The sequence below is a fragment of the Helianthus annuus genome, chromosome 10 (assembly GCF_002127325.2).
Source record: "Helianthus annuus cultivar XRQ/B chromosome 10, HanXRQr2.0-SUNRISE, whole genome shotgun sequence".
NCBI classification, from domain to species: Eukaryota; Viridiplantae; Streptophyta; class Magnoliopsida; order Asterales; family Asteraceae; genus Helianthus; species Helianthus annuus.
The window spans coordinates 174101570-174120365 of NC_035442.2; the positions used below are offsets into that span (position 1 = coordinate 174101570).

At 37.7% G+C, this 18796-nt stretch overlaps 1 protein-coding gene across 1 annotated transcript; it reads right to left on the reverse strand.

Moving 5' to 3' along the window:
* Positions 1-3809: 3809 nt before the first annotated feature.
* On the reverse strand, positions 3810-4487 carry LOC110883407. The gene has a single exon (XM_022131170.1). It carries the CDS (start codon positions 4485-4487, stop codon positions 3810-3812), a length of 678 nt encoding a protein of 225 aa, XP_021986862.1.
* Between the last annotated feature and the right edge of the window lie 14309 nt (positions 4488-18796).

Consider the following 18796-nt stretch of genomic DNA (forward strand, 5'->3'; position numbering starts at 1 on the left):
GGGCACCGATTATTTTTTTCCATAGATTATCACCTTCATTCTTGAATCTCCATCCCCATTTAGCCAGAAGAGACGTATTAACAATATCTAATTTGTTTAATCCCAAGCCTCCGTCTTTAATTTGGCGAGTGACCGTATCCCAAGCGACCCAATGCATCTTTCTATCCTCCGACGATCCTCCCCGTAAAAACCTTTTAATTAACGATTCCAGATCTGAAATAACCTTCTTCGGGGCTTTATAAAGAGAAAAGTAGTATGTCGGAAGGCTTTCAAGCACGGATTTTATTAGCACAACCCTTCCCCCAATCGAAAGAAGATGAGACTTCCACTTAGAGAGGCGAGCCCGAAAAATCTCCATGACCGGGTGCCAACTAGATATCCTATTCATATTGGCACCAACTTTAAGTCCGAGATATTTGAAAGGAGGACAATCCGGTTTACACCCCACCACATTAGCCATCTCCCCAATATCTTCCATTTCCACTCCAATCCCATACAGATTGGATTTGTCAAGATTGATCTTCAAACCTGAACAAAGATAGAAAACACGAAGAATTCTCACTATGTTAGTAATCTCCGCTCTAGACCATTCTCCCATCACAATAGCATCATCCACGTAGAGAAGATGAGAAATAGTCGGCCCGTCATTAGGGGTAGGAATCCCACTAATGATCTCAGCCTCTAAAGCTTTGTTAATCATGCATGACAAAGCCTCCATAACCACCAAGAAAAGAAACGGAGAAAGCAGATCGCCTTGTCTCATGCCCTTCTCACACCTAAATGTGAATGTAGGGGAGCCGTTAACCAAAACAGAAGAATTTGCCGAATTAAGAACTCCCAAAATCCAAGAAACCCACTTGTTATGAAAACCCATTTGAGAAAGAATGCTCCCAACGAATTCCCGACTCACATTGTCGTAAGCCTTCTCAAAATCGATTTTTAACAAAAATGCCTTGGACTTTTTCTTTTTAATCCAAGAGATCAGCTCGTTAACTATAAGCGGACCATCCAAAATGTATCTCCCTTTGAGAAAAGCCGATTGCGAATCAGAAATAACTTCATCCAGAACCATCCTCATACGATTGGCAAGAACTTTCGATATAACCTTCCTAATCACTCCCACTAAATTAATTGGCCTATAATTGTTTAAAGAAACCGGGTCATTAACCTTAGGGATCAAGGCAATAAAAGAAGACCCACTTCCTATGTTGATCGAGCCGTTGTTGTAAAACGAGTCGAAAATCTTAATAAAGTCTTCCTTAAACAAATTCCAAAAGTGTTTGATAAATTTAAAATTCATCCCATCCGGACCCGGAGCTCTCTCATCCCCACAATCAAAAACCGTCCCCCTTATTTCTCTTTCGCTGAACGGCTCGATTAAAAAGTTCTGATTCGCTTCCGAAATCTTCTTAATATTATGACATACCAAACCCGGCCTATTAACAACATGATTTTTAAACTTTTCTCCAAAAAAGAAAAAAATATGTTTCTTAATAAGCTTAGGTTTAGAACACCACGCTCCGTTAATATTAAGACCATGAATCACATTAACCGCTTTCCTATTGTTCACCAACGCATGAAAATTTTTTAAGTTCTCATCCCCCTCTAAAGCCCACTTCGAACGCGATCTCTGTCTAAGGTTACGAAGAACTCTGTTTAAGGTTAGAATTCTTCCGAAAATCCGCTTCTTTCACAAGTTTCCTGTTTTTCGCCAAAATCCATTCTTCTTCTTCAGATAAGTCCCTATTCTCCATTTTTTTCTCTAACTCCTCCAATTCGGATAGAGCCAAAATAACACTTTCCTTTTCTTTACCTAAGAACTCATCTCTCCACGTCTTTAGCTGAGCTCTTATATGCACAAACTTAGCAGTGAGACAAGAGTCTGGGGAACCAAAAGAAACAAAACTCTCAGAAGCCTCGAAAACAGCTTCCTCAAAACCCGGTTGACCCAACCAAGAGCTAAATACCCGGAATGGTTTAGGACCAAAATTCTGGTCGTCAACCTCCAAAATAATGGGGCAGTGATCTGAATGTCTCCCAGGAAGAACCCTAATACAAGCCAACGGCCTGGAATTAAAAAATTCTGGACAAACCAAAAAGCGATCCAATTTGCTTGATTTCCTGCCATTATCCCTGTAACATGTGAATTTACGACTTTGGAGCGAATATTCTAATAAACCATTATAAAAAAATGAAGCTGTTGAAGTTTTCAGCACAAGCGATTTTGAAATTGGATTTTTTTCTCTCTTCAGAAGAACGAACAACGTTAAAATCACCCGCTAAAACCCACTGACCGTCATAAGAGCCAATTAAGACCGAGAGCTCGTCCCACAACTGACGTTTGGCTGCCGTGCTTTGGGGCGCATATACATTAACCAAGTTTAAAACCTCCCCCTTCCCAGATAACTTTCCTCTGATGAACAGAAAATTTCTGTTTTGAATAGTGGAATCCACTTTAAAACTGGTCGGATCCCAGATCCATAATAAACCCCCAAATAAACCAACCGATGCAGCAAAAGAAAACTCAAAATTATTATTTCCCCACATACCAGTTAAACTGGCTCTAGAAATAGATTCCAATTTAGATTCCTGAATCGCTATGGCCCCAATTTTGTTCTTCATCCTCATCTTCCTAACCCAAGCCGCCTTACCACCCCCAACAAGACCTCTAATATTTAGGGACAACAGATTCATGGATACAATGAGTACATACCTTCGGACCTAACCGCCTCCTTGATGAGCTCACCATGATTTCCAATTTCAGCTCCTACTAGATTACCGATGTTAGTAGTGGCATCAACCTCGTCCGCTAACTCTGTCTCGAAGGTATCGGCTATCTCGTCCTCCTCAACAATTTTCGATCCATTGTCTTCATTGTGAATATCAGTTTCCTTTGTTTCTGTTCCCAACAGTGAGTTCGAAATAGGGGAGGAACACTCCGGAAGTGTCTTCCTTTGGTTTTCTTTATCCAAAAGACTATCGCCTTGGGCTTGTAAAAACGGATCCAAATTAAGGTCCAAATTGAAATCTCCATTATCCCTGGCCCGTTTTTTCGGTCTTTCACAGGAGATAGGACTGGACCTCCCATGATGTCCTTGGGCTTTGTACCTAGGCCTTAAAACAGAATTCCTTTTTTTGGGCCTCATTCCTTGCTCTGCTGGCTTAAAGAAAAAAGGATCGATTCTCTCACTTTTGCTGCCACCTTTATTACCTTGGGTCCCACAAACTTGCGAGGACGGCTCCCCAACATTCTTGGAAGCTGGAACGTTATAACTAGTTCCAACACTGATATTATTACACCTACCCATGTCACCGACATCATTAACTATATCAAACCATTCGGTTTCCTCAGCCGCCTGTCTGTTCTCCGGTAAGACTACCGGATTTTCTTGATCCTGAAGGTCGTCGGCACACTCGTATTTTTCCGATGACATATCGTCATCATCATCGTCCAAGCTTTTTACCTCTCCCACTGAGTCCGGGGCCCAATCAGTAATTTCCTCCTCTATCCAAACCCATAACTGTTTATCTCTCCACTTCAAGGTCACATGATCGTGAATCCTTTCTCCCTCTCCGACCAGCAACCCGATCCAAGTTGCTGAAAGATTATCGTCTCCAACCTCCATATGCGAGATGCATGGGAACACCGGTGACCTTTACCCAGGCTAATCTTTCAAACGGGAGCGGTTGACAATCCCATGGATCTAAAGATAGAAACCAATCCTTCCATGTCTGATGGTCAAGCAAAAATTTGGAACATGATTCTTCCTCAACAAACTTGATAAACATAGAGAGGCCACCCATATAGGTTAATGAAACCCCCTGAAACTAGTCTCAGATAGAAACTTGTTTAAATTCCTCAAGAACGAAAGGTCTTTACATTTTCCGACCAAAGCGTTGCCAATAAGTTCCTTGAAAGCGGATGTCTCGTCAGCAATTTCAATACACACTTCCGAAGCCTTTGACGAGTTACCCATTTCGTCTGACGAGGAGCTCTTATTAGAAAACAGTTCACTGAATAATTTTCCTTTACCAATATGAAAGGAAGAGAAGTTATTAGTTGGAACTTTCTGAGCCGGTCTATCCTGCATCTTCCCTTTACCTCTACCCTCATCTTTCGTCCCCCCTTCTATGCCAGCATTCTCCTTTGCAAACCTAGCAAGATTAGCAATAAGTTTGTGACCTCCCATCTTCGTGCCATTGAGCGCCCGTTCCATTTCCTTCACATCTGATACGTCTTTGAAACTAACCAAACCGAAGCGTCTTCCTTCTTTATCTATCTTCCTAGCAATGTAGACCCCCGATACCTCACCGAAAACTTTAACGAACTCAGCAACATCCCAACTGTTACATCCCCAGGGAAGGTTTGTGATGTAAAATTTGGAAATGTTCCTACTTACAGATTTGATATCGTCAATTCCTTGCTTCCTGTTCTTCTTCTTGGATGGAACATCACATACATGTAAAGCAAAAAGGTGTGTATTCATTAAATGATAATTTTTTTTGAAACGTATTTTTCATTAGCGAAACTGTCGGGCCGACACAACAAACAAACAAAGAGACTTACATTTTTACAAAGGAACACCATCCCCCCCCCAATCAATCCCTTTATATTTAGATCTATTTGAAAACCAAAGGAAACCTAAAGCCTTGACTTCGCTTAAAATACCATCGATTTTAACCGAAGTGTTCGAGAATCGAAAATTATTCCTAGCTCGCCATAGACTCCAACACGCAATCATAATGATGCCTTGAACCGCTTCCTTCTTTTTCTCCGACGCTCTTAGACTCTTGAAAATACTGAGAAGATCTGAGATAGAGAAGGTGAAAATATATGGAATTTTACACCACGGTATAATCAAATTATAAGTTTTGAATTTTAGAACAGCTTACTAACACACCTACTAATCTACTTCTGAATCAAAATCTTTTAATACCTCACAGTATTGAAACCCTCAACCAAGTGAGGATGGATACCTTTCCATTATAACGTTAAGCTATAAGTCCCTTTAGACTTTGGTTAGCTATTTTATCTTTTTTTTTAATTCGAACTTTTTTAACTATCATTATTATATTTTTAAGAGTAAATTACTTTTGAGTCCTTGATTTTAGAGGTTTTAACCACTTGATTCCAAAATGAAAAAGTTTAACGCCCTGAGTTCCTAACCGTTTATTTTATAACGTTTTGAGTCTCTGTGTAACACCTCGTAAAATCGTATCCAATTATACAAAGACACGTGTCCTAAACTCAAAACGTATAATGGAATTCAAAGGACTAAACTTGAAAACATTGAAATTTCGTATGCGAAGGGACTAAAAGTGTCAACATGCTAATTTATGCCTCTGAGTGACCTTTTACTAAATCCGAGACCTTATATTGTTGAAACAAGCTCTCAGAAATAATTATCGATGATTATAAAAGTTGAAGGACTAAAGGTGACAAGTTTGAATGATTTCATGTTTGCGATCAACCTCTTACGGACCGCAAGGGCCAAGGCTTACGGTCCGTAAGGAGGGTACCTGGGCGATACAAATGTTGGTGCATACGTCTGTCGACTTCGTCTTCGTTCGAGTCTTAGTTTAGTATTGACAGATCAAGGCACGTTATACGAGCAAACTGAAGAAATTAGGTTTAGAGATAATTCCGCTCGAAATTACTACCTAATTTCGTTTGGATGTGTAATCCCGTTTGTAATTCTAATTTCGTTTGAACAAGTAATTTCGCATGAGATATGTTCATGCGGAATTACCCATCCTATAAATAGGTGCTAGGTCTTGTTATTTGGTACGAAATTACCAAGGTGTATTCCGACGGTGAAGCTATGTCGAAGTGTCTCCGTGCTGTAAATTGTTATCAGATCAATAAATAAGACAGTTATAAGTGAATACAAGCTAATCGAAGACTGAATCAATGAATTCCGCCTCTGATTCAGTCTGAGCACTCTTCTGATTGACTAGTTTGGTCGGTAAAACTATCCTACATGTGGTATCAGAGCTCAGGAGGAAGAGTTCTTACCATTTAGCTCGTTTTCGCTGAAAAATTTTGATTTCTACACCTTCTTTTCTCAATTGAACAAGTTTTAACGGTTAAAATGGCTTGAATTTCACACATCATAAGCGAAATTGTGTTTTAACAAACCCTTGAGAGAATCAGACCTAAAATCGGACTAGAACTTGACCAATTTAACAAAATTCAGCCCGTAATGATGACATCAGCATAATTTCGCGTGGAATTACAACCTAATTCCGCACGAAATTACATTGTGGAGTTAATTTCGTTTGAGATTGCACCCTAATTCCGCACGGAATTACAGTTTGAAGCTAATCTCGTTTGAAGTTGCATCTAATTCCGCACGGAATTACATTGTGGAGTTAATTTCGTTTGAGATTGCACCCTAATTCCGCACGGAATTACAGTTTGAAGCTAATCTCGTTTGAAGTTGCATCTAATTCCGCACGGAATTAATATTTCGTTTGACATTTTTTCAAACGAAATTATAATTCCGTTTGAAAATTATAATCTCGCTTGAAACTGTGTGTAATTCCATACGAAATTAAATATCGCTTAAGCTGTTCAAACGAAATTCCTAATTTCGTTTGAAATACTGATTCCGCTTGTGTTGTAATTTCGTTTGAAGCTGGTGTGCAGGTAATTTTGCTTGAAGGATCTATTTTCGTTTGAAAGTGTTTGTGTGTGAAACTTGTTATCAAAGCATGGAATCTGCTGAAGATATAATGTTGTATTATTATGTATCTCAACAAGAGAGTTATTTTAAGATTGAAGAAGAACCAGTTCGGAAAGAATCAATTTCTGAAGAACCAGTTTCAATAAAAATGGATTCAGAAACTATTCTAGATAAAGTTGAAAAAGGTTTAGAAGTTGATACAGAAAAAGTTGAAAATAATCCAGAAGTTGATTCAGAAAAAGCTGAGAATATTTCAGAAATTGTTTCGGAGAAGGTTCTAGTATTTGATAACTCACCAGATGAAGAAAGTGATGATGACAGTGTAGAAATTGAAAAACTTGAAGGATTTAGAAAGATGTTTGGACCTCAATTATTTGAAATGTTTAATGCAGGTACACTGGAAAAGCTGAAAAATAAACAAGCTGCAAAATTGAAGTTTGTTGAGGCAGCAAATATGAAAGAAAGTGTAAAATCTGATGAGAATCAGGTTGACAGTCTTCATCAAGAAACACCTGAACAAATGAGATAATTGAGTTGTCACAAAATGATGAAGTCAAACCTGATGAAAGTATCCAAGTCGAGAAGAATCAGGTTGACAATGGTCATCAAAAGACATCTGAACAAGATGAGACAACTTAGTTGTCACAGGTTGATGAAGTCAAACCTGAAGAAAGTGTTCTTGTGAAGAAGAAACAAGTTGAAAAAATTTCAGCTTTGATGGTTGAAAAGAATGAGGCTGGTGACAAAAAGATTTTTGAGATGTGCTTAAAATGTGAAAAATCAAAGTCTGAAAATGTCAAACTGTTGAATGATGTTGACAGTTTGACATTGGAAAACAAAATTTTAAAAGAAAAAGAAAAAGTTTTTGAAGATAAAATAAAAGGTTTTAAAATTGAAAAATTAAAAATTGAAAAAGAATTTCAAAATCAAATAAAGATTCTTGAAGATGAGAGATCTGTTTTTAGCAAAAATAATTTTGAAAAGCAAATTGCAATAAATTCTAATTTTTAGACCATTATTCGACTTGAAAAAGAATCCGAATGTGCTCGGAATAAAGTCAAAGAGTTAGAAGAAAAATTGAAAAGTTTTGTGACCTCATCAGCATTGCTTGATCAGATTTGTCTAAAACCGACCAATTCTGCTCCAATAAGTGACAATGTCACAAATTTTGACAAAGTAAAAATTGAAGATTGTGATGAGAAAACTGATGATGAAGTTAAGAAAAGAAAAATATTTTTGAAGTTAAAAGAAAATTTTCAAGAAACTGTTTTGCAATCTACAGAAAAAGGTGAATGCTCAACACAAAAACCTTTGAAGAAGATTGCAGAAAAAAAACAAATTGTTAAAAATTCAAAAATTTTTCAAAAAGAAAATAAAAGTTCATCAGTTCAATCATCCAATCGTGATAAAAATCACAAAAATCAGAAAATCAAAATTTAAAAACAGTTGGTAATAAGTGGTGCAGGTTTGACCACAGTGCTCAAAAGCCAAATCCAGTTTTCAAGAGAAATATTGATTACCACAGAGCCAAACAATGCTATGATCTAAGTGTGTGGTGTGAAAATGGTGATTGGTACGATAACAGAGTGTGTTACACATGTGGTGTTCGGGGACACATTGCTGTTAACTGCCAAAGTTGGTGGTTTGAGACGAGAAGATGCTTTAAATGCCAAATCAAAGGCCATATTGCCAGAGATTGGCCAATGAGATCAAGGGGAAGATCGAGGGCTGAATCTCAGAAAAAGGCAAAGAAATCAGTCAAAGTCGAAGAAAAGCCCAAAGAACAGAAAGTTCAATAACAGAAAGTGAAGCTTTCACAAGGGCAGAAAGACAGACTGAGGAAGAAAAGGAAGAAAGCACGAGAGTATCGCGAAAGGATTTTGTCCTCGGATACAACAGGAAAATCAGTTAACAGTTCTGATAAATCGTTTTGCCCAAAGAATGACAAGGCAAGTAAAACGAATTCATCAGATACAAATATGAGGACAAAAGAGATACTGAAGAAAGAGAAAGTGGTTAATCAAGTGATTAACAAATCAGAGAAAGTGAAACTTTCACTTTCTGGCGATGAATCTGACTCATCAAAGAAGCCACGTTCAGGCGATGAATCTGGTTCGTCAAAGCCAGATGAGCCATTTGTTGAGGTAAAAAGTTGTGATTCCAGTTTGACAATGAATGATGTAAATTTTCCATCATTCTTAAACGGAATTTCAAAAGCACCCAAGGACCGTCAGGCTTGGGTGAATCTGTTTAAATGGAAAACCTGAATTGCCAGAACTCCCAGGTTGGTAAGTGTGGAGTAGGAATCGGCATCTTTCTTGAGAAATTTCACTTCGGTGATATTTTGAAATTCAAAAGATTAATCAGGGACATTAAGTTGTACTTGATTTTTCTTTCATACAAGTGATTGTGTTGAGAAAATTGGGAAATGTTAAATCTTGCATATGATTAAAAAGAACAAGTTCATGAATTGAACCCCTATCCTACAAATGGTATCAACAAAACTAATTTTTCCGAAAAATCATTTTGATTAAAACAAACTTAAGTGTTTTGAAATCAAAATGAGAAAATAGTTTGTTGTCAGGGGGAGTTCTGATTGTTTATGCAAAATGGATGGCGAATTGAAGTAATCCACATCATGTTGTCAATTTCTTGTATAGCTTGTTTTCAAATATTCCCAGAAAATCAAAATTGAAACATATTTTGATTTTAGGGGGAGTAATAAAATTTGAAAATTCAAAAACATAAAAAATCAAAAATGAGTTTGTTGTGCAAAAGAGGAAATGATAGTACATCAGTGGACTATCACAACATGCTAAAGATTTGTAAAGTCAAAGTATTTTTAAAAAAAGTCTTACTAATGATGTGTCAGTAGGCCTCGCACAGTTAGTAAATTGTATTCGAGATATAAACCTAAAAATCAAAACTTGCTTATATCATGGTGAACATCTCTCGGATATATGGGTAACCCCCGAAATCTTGTTTGACAGATCCCTCTTTCTGAGATACTAGGTCTTTATGCTTAGTGATATTTGGGGTATTATCCAGGGACTTCTGATTTTGCGGAAGCAATGGCCTAGTCCCCGTATAATACTTTTTGTTTGCTTGAAATAAAAGCACCGCCCTCAGCATAAAAATGATGAAACATTGCAAAATGCTAAATCATATGCTGTTGAAGAAAAGATTCTCTAAAGGGAACACACCTGAAGTCGAACTAGGGATGGCAAAAATATCCGAGCCCGACGGGTATACCCGAAACCCGACACAAATGGGACGGGTATACCCGATACCCGACGGGTATTGGGCCGGGTATGGGATTAGTTTTTAAAATTTTCGCGGGTATGGGTCGGGTATGGGATTAGGTGATACCCGACCCGATTACCCGAAACCACATACCCGTTTACCCAAACTATATACCCGATTTTTTTAATTTATACTTTTATTTTCCATTAAGCTTTGTCTATTTGTGATTTATTTTAGTATGTTCATAGTGTGAAAAAATAAATTTTCTTTTTGTATATGCATTTGATAATAGTATTTATATTTTGTATGTTGTGAAGTATATGCATGTGAGTGTATAAGTATTATAAAGTTTTTATTAATTTATGATAAACTTATATGTATGTAATGTATATTTTTTATTTATAATAGCTGTTATATAAATAAAATAATAGAATAATTGTAAAAAGATGTATTTAGAAATCTCAACGTATATCTTTTAATAAACTAATGGGTAAACCCGATACCCGCGGGTATACCCGATACCCGATGGGTAATTACCCGAAAAATACCCGACGGGCATTGGGTCGGGTATGGGACGCGATTTTATAACCGGGTACGGGCATGGGATTACCAGTACCCGACCCGAACCCGACCCATTGCCATCCCTAAGTCGAACCGTCATCTCTCTGCACGAACGGAAGTTCTGACCTGAGCTCTCACGGTTTCGCATTTAACCTTTTTACAGATATCATCTAGGTATACTCACCTGTAAGACTGAATATTGGGATCTGGATACGGGAGTATATTCAGAGATGGGACACTCGAATAAGTTCAAGTGTCTAAAATACTAATTCGTATCTCGAATCAATTGAAAATTTGTGTAGAAGTTTAAGTGGACAACAATACTGACTTTCAGAAGTGAATTTGTTTAAAATTTAATTATTAATCAAGATCAACGGTGTTGGTGATGTGTTTCAAAAACTGATATGATCCTCTTACACAAACTCTCAAAAATATTGTCTGTGAATATTTCTTTGTATTTTTCGTTGTAATCAAAAATACAAAAATATTGTAATTTTGTATAAAATTTGAAAACTCCAAAAAGATTTTCGACAACTGATGTTGGAAAACTGATTTTCAACATTTCAAGTGCTAAACTTATGAACTAGTGGTTTGGGAAAGAGTGTGTTGGAAATATGAAGATTTTGAAATGTTTAAAAAGGTTCATTAACTTGAAATTAAAGTTGAATGTTAACCTACAAGTGATCTTCATAGTCTATGAATGATAAATCTGTTTTTCTTAAAGGTTTTTGAGATTTGTGCAGGTGATGAGCTGAACAGAGTTAAAGCTAGGATGAAATCTCAAGGCGATAGCTAATTCCAAATAGCGATCCCAGCTTAATGAGAGGGGGAGTCTGACGAGGTTAGAGCCAGAGAGAGATCATGGAACATCATTCAAGGAGACCGATCAAGACTGAAGAGTCGTCATGCTGAAGACTCGCACTGAAGACTCGTCAACATCCGAGGGGGAGTCTGTTGGTGCATACGTCTGTCGACTTCGTCTTCGTTCGAGTCTTAGTTTAGTATTGACAGTTCAAGGCATGTTATACGAGCAAACTGAAGAAATTAGGTTTAGATATAATTCCGCACGGAATTACCCAATGGTAATTCCGCACGGAATTACTACCTAATTCCGTTTGGACGTGTAATTCCGTTTGTAATTCTAATTTCGTTTGAACAAGTAATTTCGCATGAGACATGTTCATGCGGAATTACCCATCCTATAAATAGGTGCTAGGTCTTGTCATTTGGTACGAAATTACCATGTATTCCGACGGCGAAGCTCTGTCAAAGTGTCTCCGTGCTGTAAATTGTTATCAGATCAATAAACAAGACAATTATAAGTGAATACAAGCTAATCGAAGACTAAATCAATGAATTCCGCCTCTGATTCAGTCTGAGCACTCTTCTGATTGACTAGTTTGGTCGGTAAAACGATCCTACAACAAATTTAAATCGGTTACAGACTGTAAGGGGTCTGGCTTACGGTCCATAAAGCCTGTATCTGGGCAGAAAATTTTGGACAGCTGCAGGTTTTCATATTTAACCGACTTACACACTAAGAACTCGATACCAGGAGCTTGTTGATGGTTTCTAAAACCAGCTAAGACACCTGTGATGATCCTAGACACTCCATAACACCTGGGATGATCTTGGATAATGCTCTTCAACTACAAATAGGAACTCTTGTGTTCCATTTTCCTTGCTCACTTCATTTAAATCATTCTCTCTCAATCTCCTGAGGTTCCTGATCACAAAGGAAGCTCTCTTCAGTTTAAAGGTCAAGCTAGGACCCTTTGTAAGTGTCCTTAGCCACTTTAGTTTAGTTTTTTATAGGTTTACTGACCATGAGTCAAAGTTGTCGTAAAATGACTTTGACTTTCGGTTAAAACCCAAATGGTCCAGCCATTGTTCGATGTGAATGTGCCTATGTGACCATAATTAACTAGGTGTTAATCCCTTAAAAGGGCATCTCCTAATTTTCTCGTTTGCTTAGTTAATTGTTGGGTCAAACTAATTAATTAAAAAGTCAAATGGGTCAGATTTGTAAATAATAATCAAAACTGATAATGTAAGTATTATGAATCATATTTTGCCACTTAAATAACTTGCCAAATATTATTAGAACATGTTTAAGCATGTTCAACCCAACAATTTTGAGTCTAAGCCCGGTTCGTAACCGAAAGACACAAAAGCTTGAATTTTTCTTTGACTTTCAGTTCTGAACCAATTAAACATAAATCTTGTATGTTTTAAGCTTCCATTAGGACCATATAATGTTTTAGTATAACCCTCAGAGGTTTCAAACTTTGTATTAGTAGAATTGGTTTTTCTATTTAAAAGGGGGTGGCGGCGCAACTTGTTGCCCGACTACCTGCCATTGCTTTGTAATTGCCCTTTTTCGTGTGGAATGATATTCTACGTTTTGATAAAAAAAAACAGTATAACCCTCTGAGGTTATGTTACCTGGTCACTAAGTGTTTTGAATTATATGCATGTTTATGTTATTATGCTTAATTTTAACCATATTGCCCTTATAGTCTAAAATGAGATTTTTGGAATATGTGAACATTCAAATAGGTTAAATACTGATATATAAACATGTCTTAATTATTTTGACATTATTTTCTGGTCTCAAACTGATGTAATGCTAATTATCGTAAATTTAGCTTTTATAAAGACTAAATTACGCTTTCATGCATAATTCATGTTTAAACATAGATTTTTAACCAAAACTCATTACTTACTGTTATGATATCAATTTTAATGATTTTTAGAATGTTGGGTCAGATTATATACAGACCATAACTTAGAGTTCTTGTATAAATTCCATAATTGACGATAATGCCCTTTTTGCTAATAAAATGAGATTTACATAAGATTAACAGGCCAAAACTTTTTCTACTGATTTAATATGAAAAATAAAATATTTAAACAGTCAAGGCTGATCAAAATCTCATTATGACTTAGACATCGCAAATATCGTCAATTATCGATTTTTACGCTAATTAGGTGCATAGTATGGTTTAAAACCATATTTAGCACCCAAGACTTGCTACCTACTGAATTTATAAATAATTTCTAATATTTTTGCAGTAGGTATAAGTCATGAACTCAGACTTCCAAATTATGACCTTAAAAGCATATGTGAAATGACCAAAATGCCCTTTCGGGGCATAGTTCGACCATAAATGGTAAACCACACATACGTATGATATCCTACTGATATAACATCATAAAATAAATATTTTTACATAATGTTTTAGACCAGAACCTCAGTTTACTTTAAAACCTCTTATATAAATCTCAAAATGACCAAATTGCCCTTACGGGACTTAATTCGGTTTTAAATACTTTTTTGGGCATATATGTTAACATCCTACTGATGTATTAACATATTCTAAGCATAATAACATATAGGACTTGTATATGGTTCATTTGGTTACGCGTTATGCATTTATGCGTTCGGTTCGGTTTATGCAACTAGTTCACATAAATTAGCCAAAATGGGTTTAACCTTATCATTTCAACTTCAAAATCCAGAATGTGTTTAGTTTACCCCTATTATACAAGTATCCAAACTTTTCGGGTCTAAATCACATTCCATTCCGGTCTCCACTTAATCTAGCGTTTTGTACCGTAAAGTATCTTTCAAACAAACTAACTGGTCTAAGTCTTTGACTTAAATAAAGCCCCGTTAGTATCCTAAAAGGTTAATAAACCTTCCATACAGGTTAAGTAGCTTCGGTAGAAGATATTTTCATAAGGCCTTAGGAATTATACGGCTGAGTAGCATCCTTGCATATCTAGCTCAAGTAAATACTTTTAACTTATTTTCCCTTATACGGGCTTTGGATACGGTATAATAATAATACCGCTTGGTCGGGTATGGAATCATTTAATCGGATTGTGATTAATAAACTACATAACCCGTTTTAATCTGTTTTGTTTGATAACATAAACATTGGGGGTTAATACGACTGTGTCCTGGATATCCTCGGCTCATATCATTTATAAATGGCCACGACCTATGCACGGGGTGTAGGCATACACCTGACAGATGCAAAATGCTAAATAACCCACATGTTGGGGATAACTCCTTTGTGGGTTTTATAGTGGTGAGTCGGTTAATCATGACCGGCTTCTAAACTGGCCCCAATTGTATGACAAACATGTAAATCTGTATACAAGATTTTAATAAAAATTGTCCAAAGTTATAAATTGTTTTGTGCCTTGTGCGCCTAAATCAATTTTCATAAACTCTTTTTTAAACGAGTCGGTTAATTGTATTTACCAGTGAAAACTGGCGTATTTTCCAAAGACTAAGTGACAGGTACCTCTCGAAATTAGGCTGGAGTTACTTGGTGTCAAATAAGAGGATCATGCAAATCTTAAATGCCTGAAGTCTATTATTTCAGTTTCTTGTATTTGTTTTTAAGATCCGCCTGTGGATCTCTATTACAACCGGTCTGTATATTCTTTTATTTCGGACATTATGGTTTGTAATAGTAATTATCTACCAAGCCTTACGCTGTGCTATAATTGTGTTAATTGTCTATGATGATATCAATTATGTCACGATACTCCCCACTGGGCCCACCGGTAATATGTGGAAATATCGTGGTGTGACACTCTGTGTTTTGGTGTTTTTAACCACTTGAGTCCAAATTCAAAAGTACAAGTGTTCAAAGTTGGACTCAAAATGTTATAAAATGAGTGAATAGAGACTCAGGGTGTTAAACTTTTTTATTTTATACTCAAGTGGTTAAAACACTTAACATCATATCTCACTTTCACGAGTCGGGGATACTCTCAAAGGGGTGTAGCTCCTCATTTATCACTCTTATACCATAGGTCAATGATCATGCGGGTCTTAGTGATTTTCGTCCAATAAACCTCATTAGGTGTATTAGAAAGTCATTTCCAAAGTACTTGCTAATAGACTTAAAGGGGTTATTGATTGTTAACATGCGTACAGAGGTTAACAGGGAATCAGAATCTTTTCAATTAGGTCGTACCATCTTGACTGGATCTTAAAAGACACCAAGCTAGGTTTCACCTTTTAAGATTCTTTATTTAGGCAGATCAATATAAAAGGAATGGTTTTGATTTATTTTATGCATATTAAAACAAAACTCATAACATACATTCCAAAATCTCAAATACAATTACATATTGCCCTAAACGGGTCTTTCAAATAGTACATACCTCCATAGAGGTTTTTTTTTTTAAAAAAAAAATAAGTGACAAGTCCACGCAGGGACTAATACAAGATAGGTGTCCATGCAAGGACTAAAGATAAGTCCACGTAGGGACTGACATAAGATAAATGTCCATACAAGGACTAAAGATAAGTCCACGTAGGGACTGAAATACGATAAGTTGTCCACACAGGGACTTATTTCAAGGTAGAAATTACATTCGTACAACTATTAAGGGCTAATGGTCACGTTTCTTCTTTTTGCCCTTTAGTAGGTTTGCCAAGCCTTTGAGAAATCCTCGGTGGCTTTTCTTCTCTTCCTCGAACTCTCTCTCCACACGATCTAGTCGATGGAGTATTTCTTCCTGTTCAGGAGGAGAAAATCGTGGTTGTGGCGCTTGTTGCGGAACTGGAGGTCTGGGAGGTATTGGATACCCATGAGCTGAGTAGTCCGGTGGTCCCATGTTTCCATGTGCTCCGTCTGGGTAGCGCGCATTATATCTTGCCGACACCACATATGGGTCGCGCTCATAGCCGTAGTTGTATTGTGCTTGTGATGGTTCGAACGGGTTGTAAGCCGTCGGACCCGTGTAAGCAGGTATGGGTTGGTCATACCCAAATGGTGGCGAATTTTGTGCAGCTGGTGCGGAGTTCGCCTCCTGTATAGGACTTGAAGGTCCTTCTTCTCGTAGTGGCGGATAGTGGCTACTACTAGAATGTCGAGGAGTGCTGAAGTGAATACCCCCTCCTCCTCGTGTAGACATACGAGCATTTGTCCTCCTACGCCTTGGCGGATCAGGTATCACTGGTTGCGCCGGTGGCGGAGGTGGTGGCGTAACTGCCTCAAAGCGTGAATCCTCAGAGGGATCCTGTGGATGTCGCGGTTGTTGAGATGTCTGTTGAGGTGGCGTGTAGTACCACTCATGTCGGTCAAACAACGCTTGGAAACTGTCTGGTCCCTGATAGGGTGTGCCATGGAAGGATGACCCATCAGAGACTTCTATCGGATGTGTGGGCGTACCACGAGCTGGTTCAGTAGGATCCTCATCTTCCTCCATGGGATCTTCAGAAAAGTGGTCTTGTGGTCCTAGTGGAACAAAACCTGATGGTTCCTGTATGTAGTCAGCCGGATTAAACTGACCTATGTAGTATGGAGTAGGGTCGTCGTAATTTCGGTGCGATACCGAACGTTGTAGAGGTATGAAGGAAGGTTGTGGGTTGTTGGGATCATTCTCTGAGTTTGGCCCTAAGGAGTGCCGATAGGATGGCGTCGAGCTGTGTGAGGTGGAATGCCTCGCGGGTTCGTAGAGATCTCTCCTTCGTTGTGGTTCTTCGCTCCGTGTCATCGAAGGATGTCTTGTACCTGATGGTCCAGCTTCGTTATCGTGATGTGTCACGACTTCTCCTCTGCCTCTTCTTCCCCTTCCTCTTCCTCGGAATATAACAGGTGGCATTTTCCTGCTCCAAAACTTATTAAAAATCGAATTGAAAATAAAGACAAAAAGGAGTATTAATCCGAATTTGTCCTAAGTTATTGTCTAGACTCAAGTAGGTGCAATTGTGTCATTGAGATTAAACACAATAGGATAGTGTTTAATTCACTCAATGTTGGCTCTGATACCAACCTGTCACACCCCTGTTTCCACGTTTTTCACCGGTGGGCCCGGTGGGGGATTACCGTGACGATGTTGGCAACAATATAGTCAAACCACACAATTATATAATGCACAGCGGAAGCTTAAGATAAATATATAAACTTCAACCTCTGGTTGTAATATCAAATGTATTACAGAAGTTGAATATATCCACAGCGGATCAAAAGGTATTAAGTATTGTTCATTCAGATTCAGCATCGAGTTTGCGAGACTATGTACGATGCTTAGGACGCCTATACCAGCCCATTCCGTATAGTACCTGCACTTAATCTTTTTAGGGAAAATACGTCAGTTTACACTGGTAAATACATTCAACTGACACATTTGAAAATGTTTATTAAAATTGATTTGAATGCACAAGGCACAAACTCTTTTATAACTTGGGAAAATTATAATAAAATCTTGTGAACGTTTTACATGTTCTTTTATGCGTTCAGTAGCCCGGGTCGTGCCGGGTTAAAGATTTATAGACACACCACATTGCGTAAAACCGTAGTATAAAAACCAACGGCTACGTCTTTTAATTTAATGTCGACACTTTATACCGGGTGTACGCCTACACCGGGATGTCGATGGTCGTGGCCATTTCGTAAAATGATGCCAAGGATATCCGGGACAACGGTCATTAAACCCCCCAAAGGCTTATAAGAAACAAAACTGTTTAAATGAGCCGATCATATTATTTAATTAACCACCTAAGCGATGGAAGAATACAATGCTCAATCAAGCGGTATTAATATACCGTAACCCAAGCCCATATAGGGGAAATAAGTTAAAGTATTTACCTTTGCAAGTATATTTCCTTAATTTGGATTAAATCACCGATAGCTTTTACTGGGGCTCCTAATCTGGAACGAAGGTTTTAATTAACCTCTTAGAATCCTAACGAGTCGTTATAATGGCCGTAGCCTAGACCGGTTGGTTCCGATATATATAGATATGGTTTAATCGCGCGTAAAGGCGAAAACCGAGAGTGGAGTGTGATTCTGACCCAACAAGTTCAGAGACTTGTTTTATATGGGTTTATGGTTCACACTCTAGAATTTGGGGTTCAAATAATATAATTTGACCCGTATCGGCTAATTTATGAAAACTAGTTTCATAAGCCGAACCGTGCGCGCGATAGGCGAAACGGTTAACCATGAGAGTCGTACGCTTATTTCCTAAGTCAATATGCCTTAAATGGGTTGTGGTATCAGTAGGATACCTCCCGTGACGCCCGTAACGAGTTTAAGTTAATATTATGCCCCGTAGGGGCTTTTCGGTCATTTTAAAGACTTTTAAAGAGCTTTTCGAGTTCTACAGGAAATCTGAGTTTCCCGAACAGCTTATAAAGCTTAAAATACTTTATTTATTATTTAAAACCAGTAGCAACTGGAATCGGGTCAAAAGACCTTGTAGAACTCATGTTTTGGCCGAAAAGGGCATATTCGGTATTTACCGAACCGTAGCCATAACCGCAGGTTATGAGC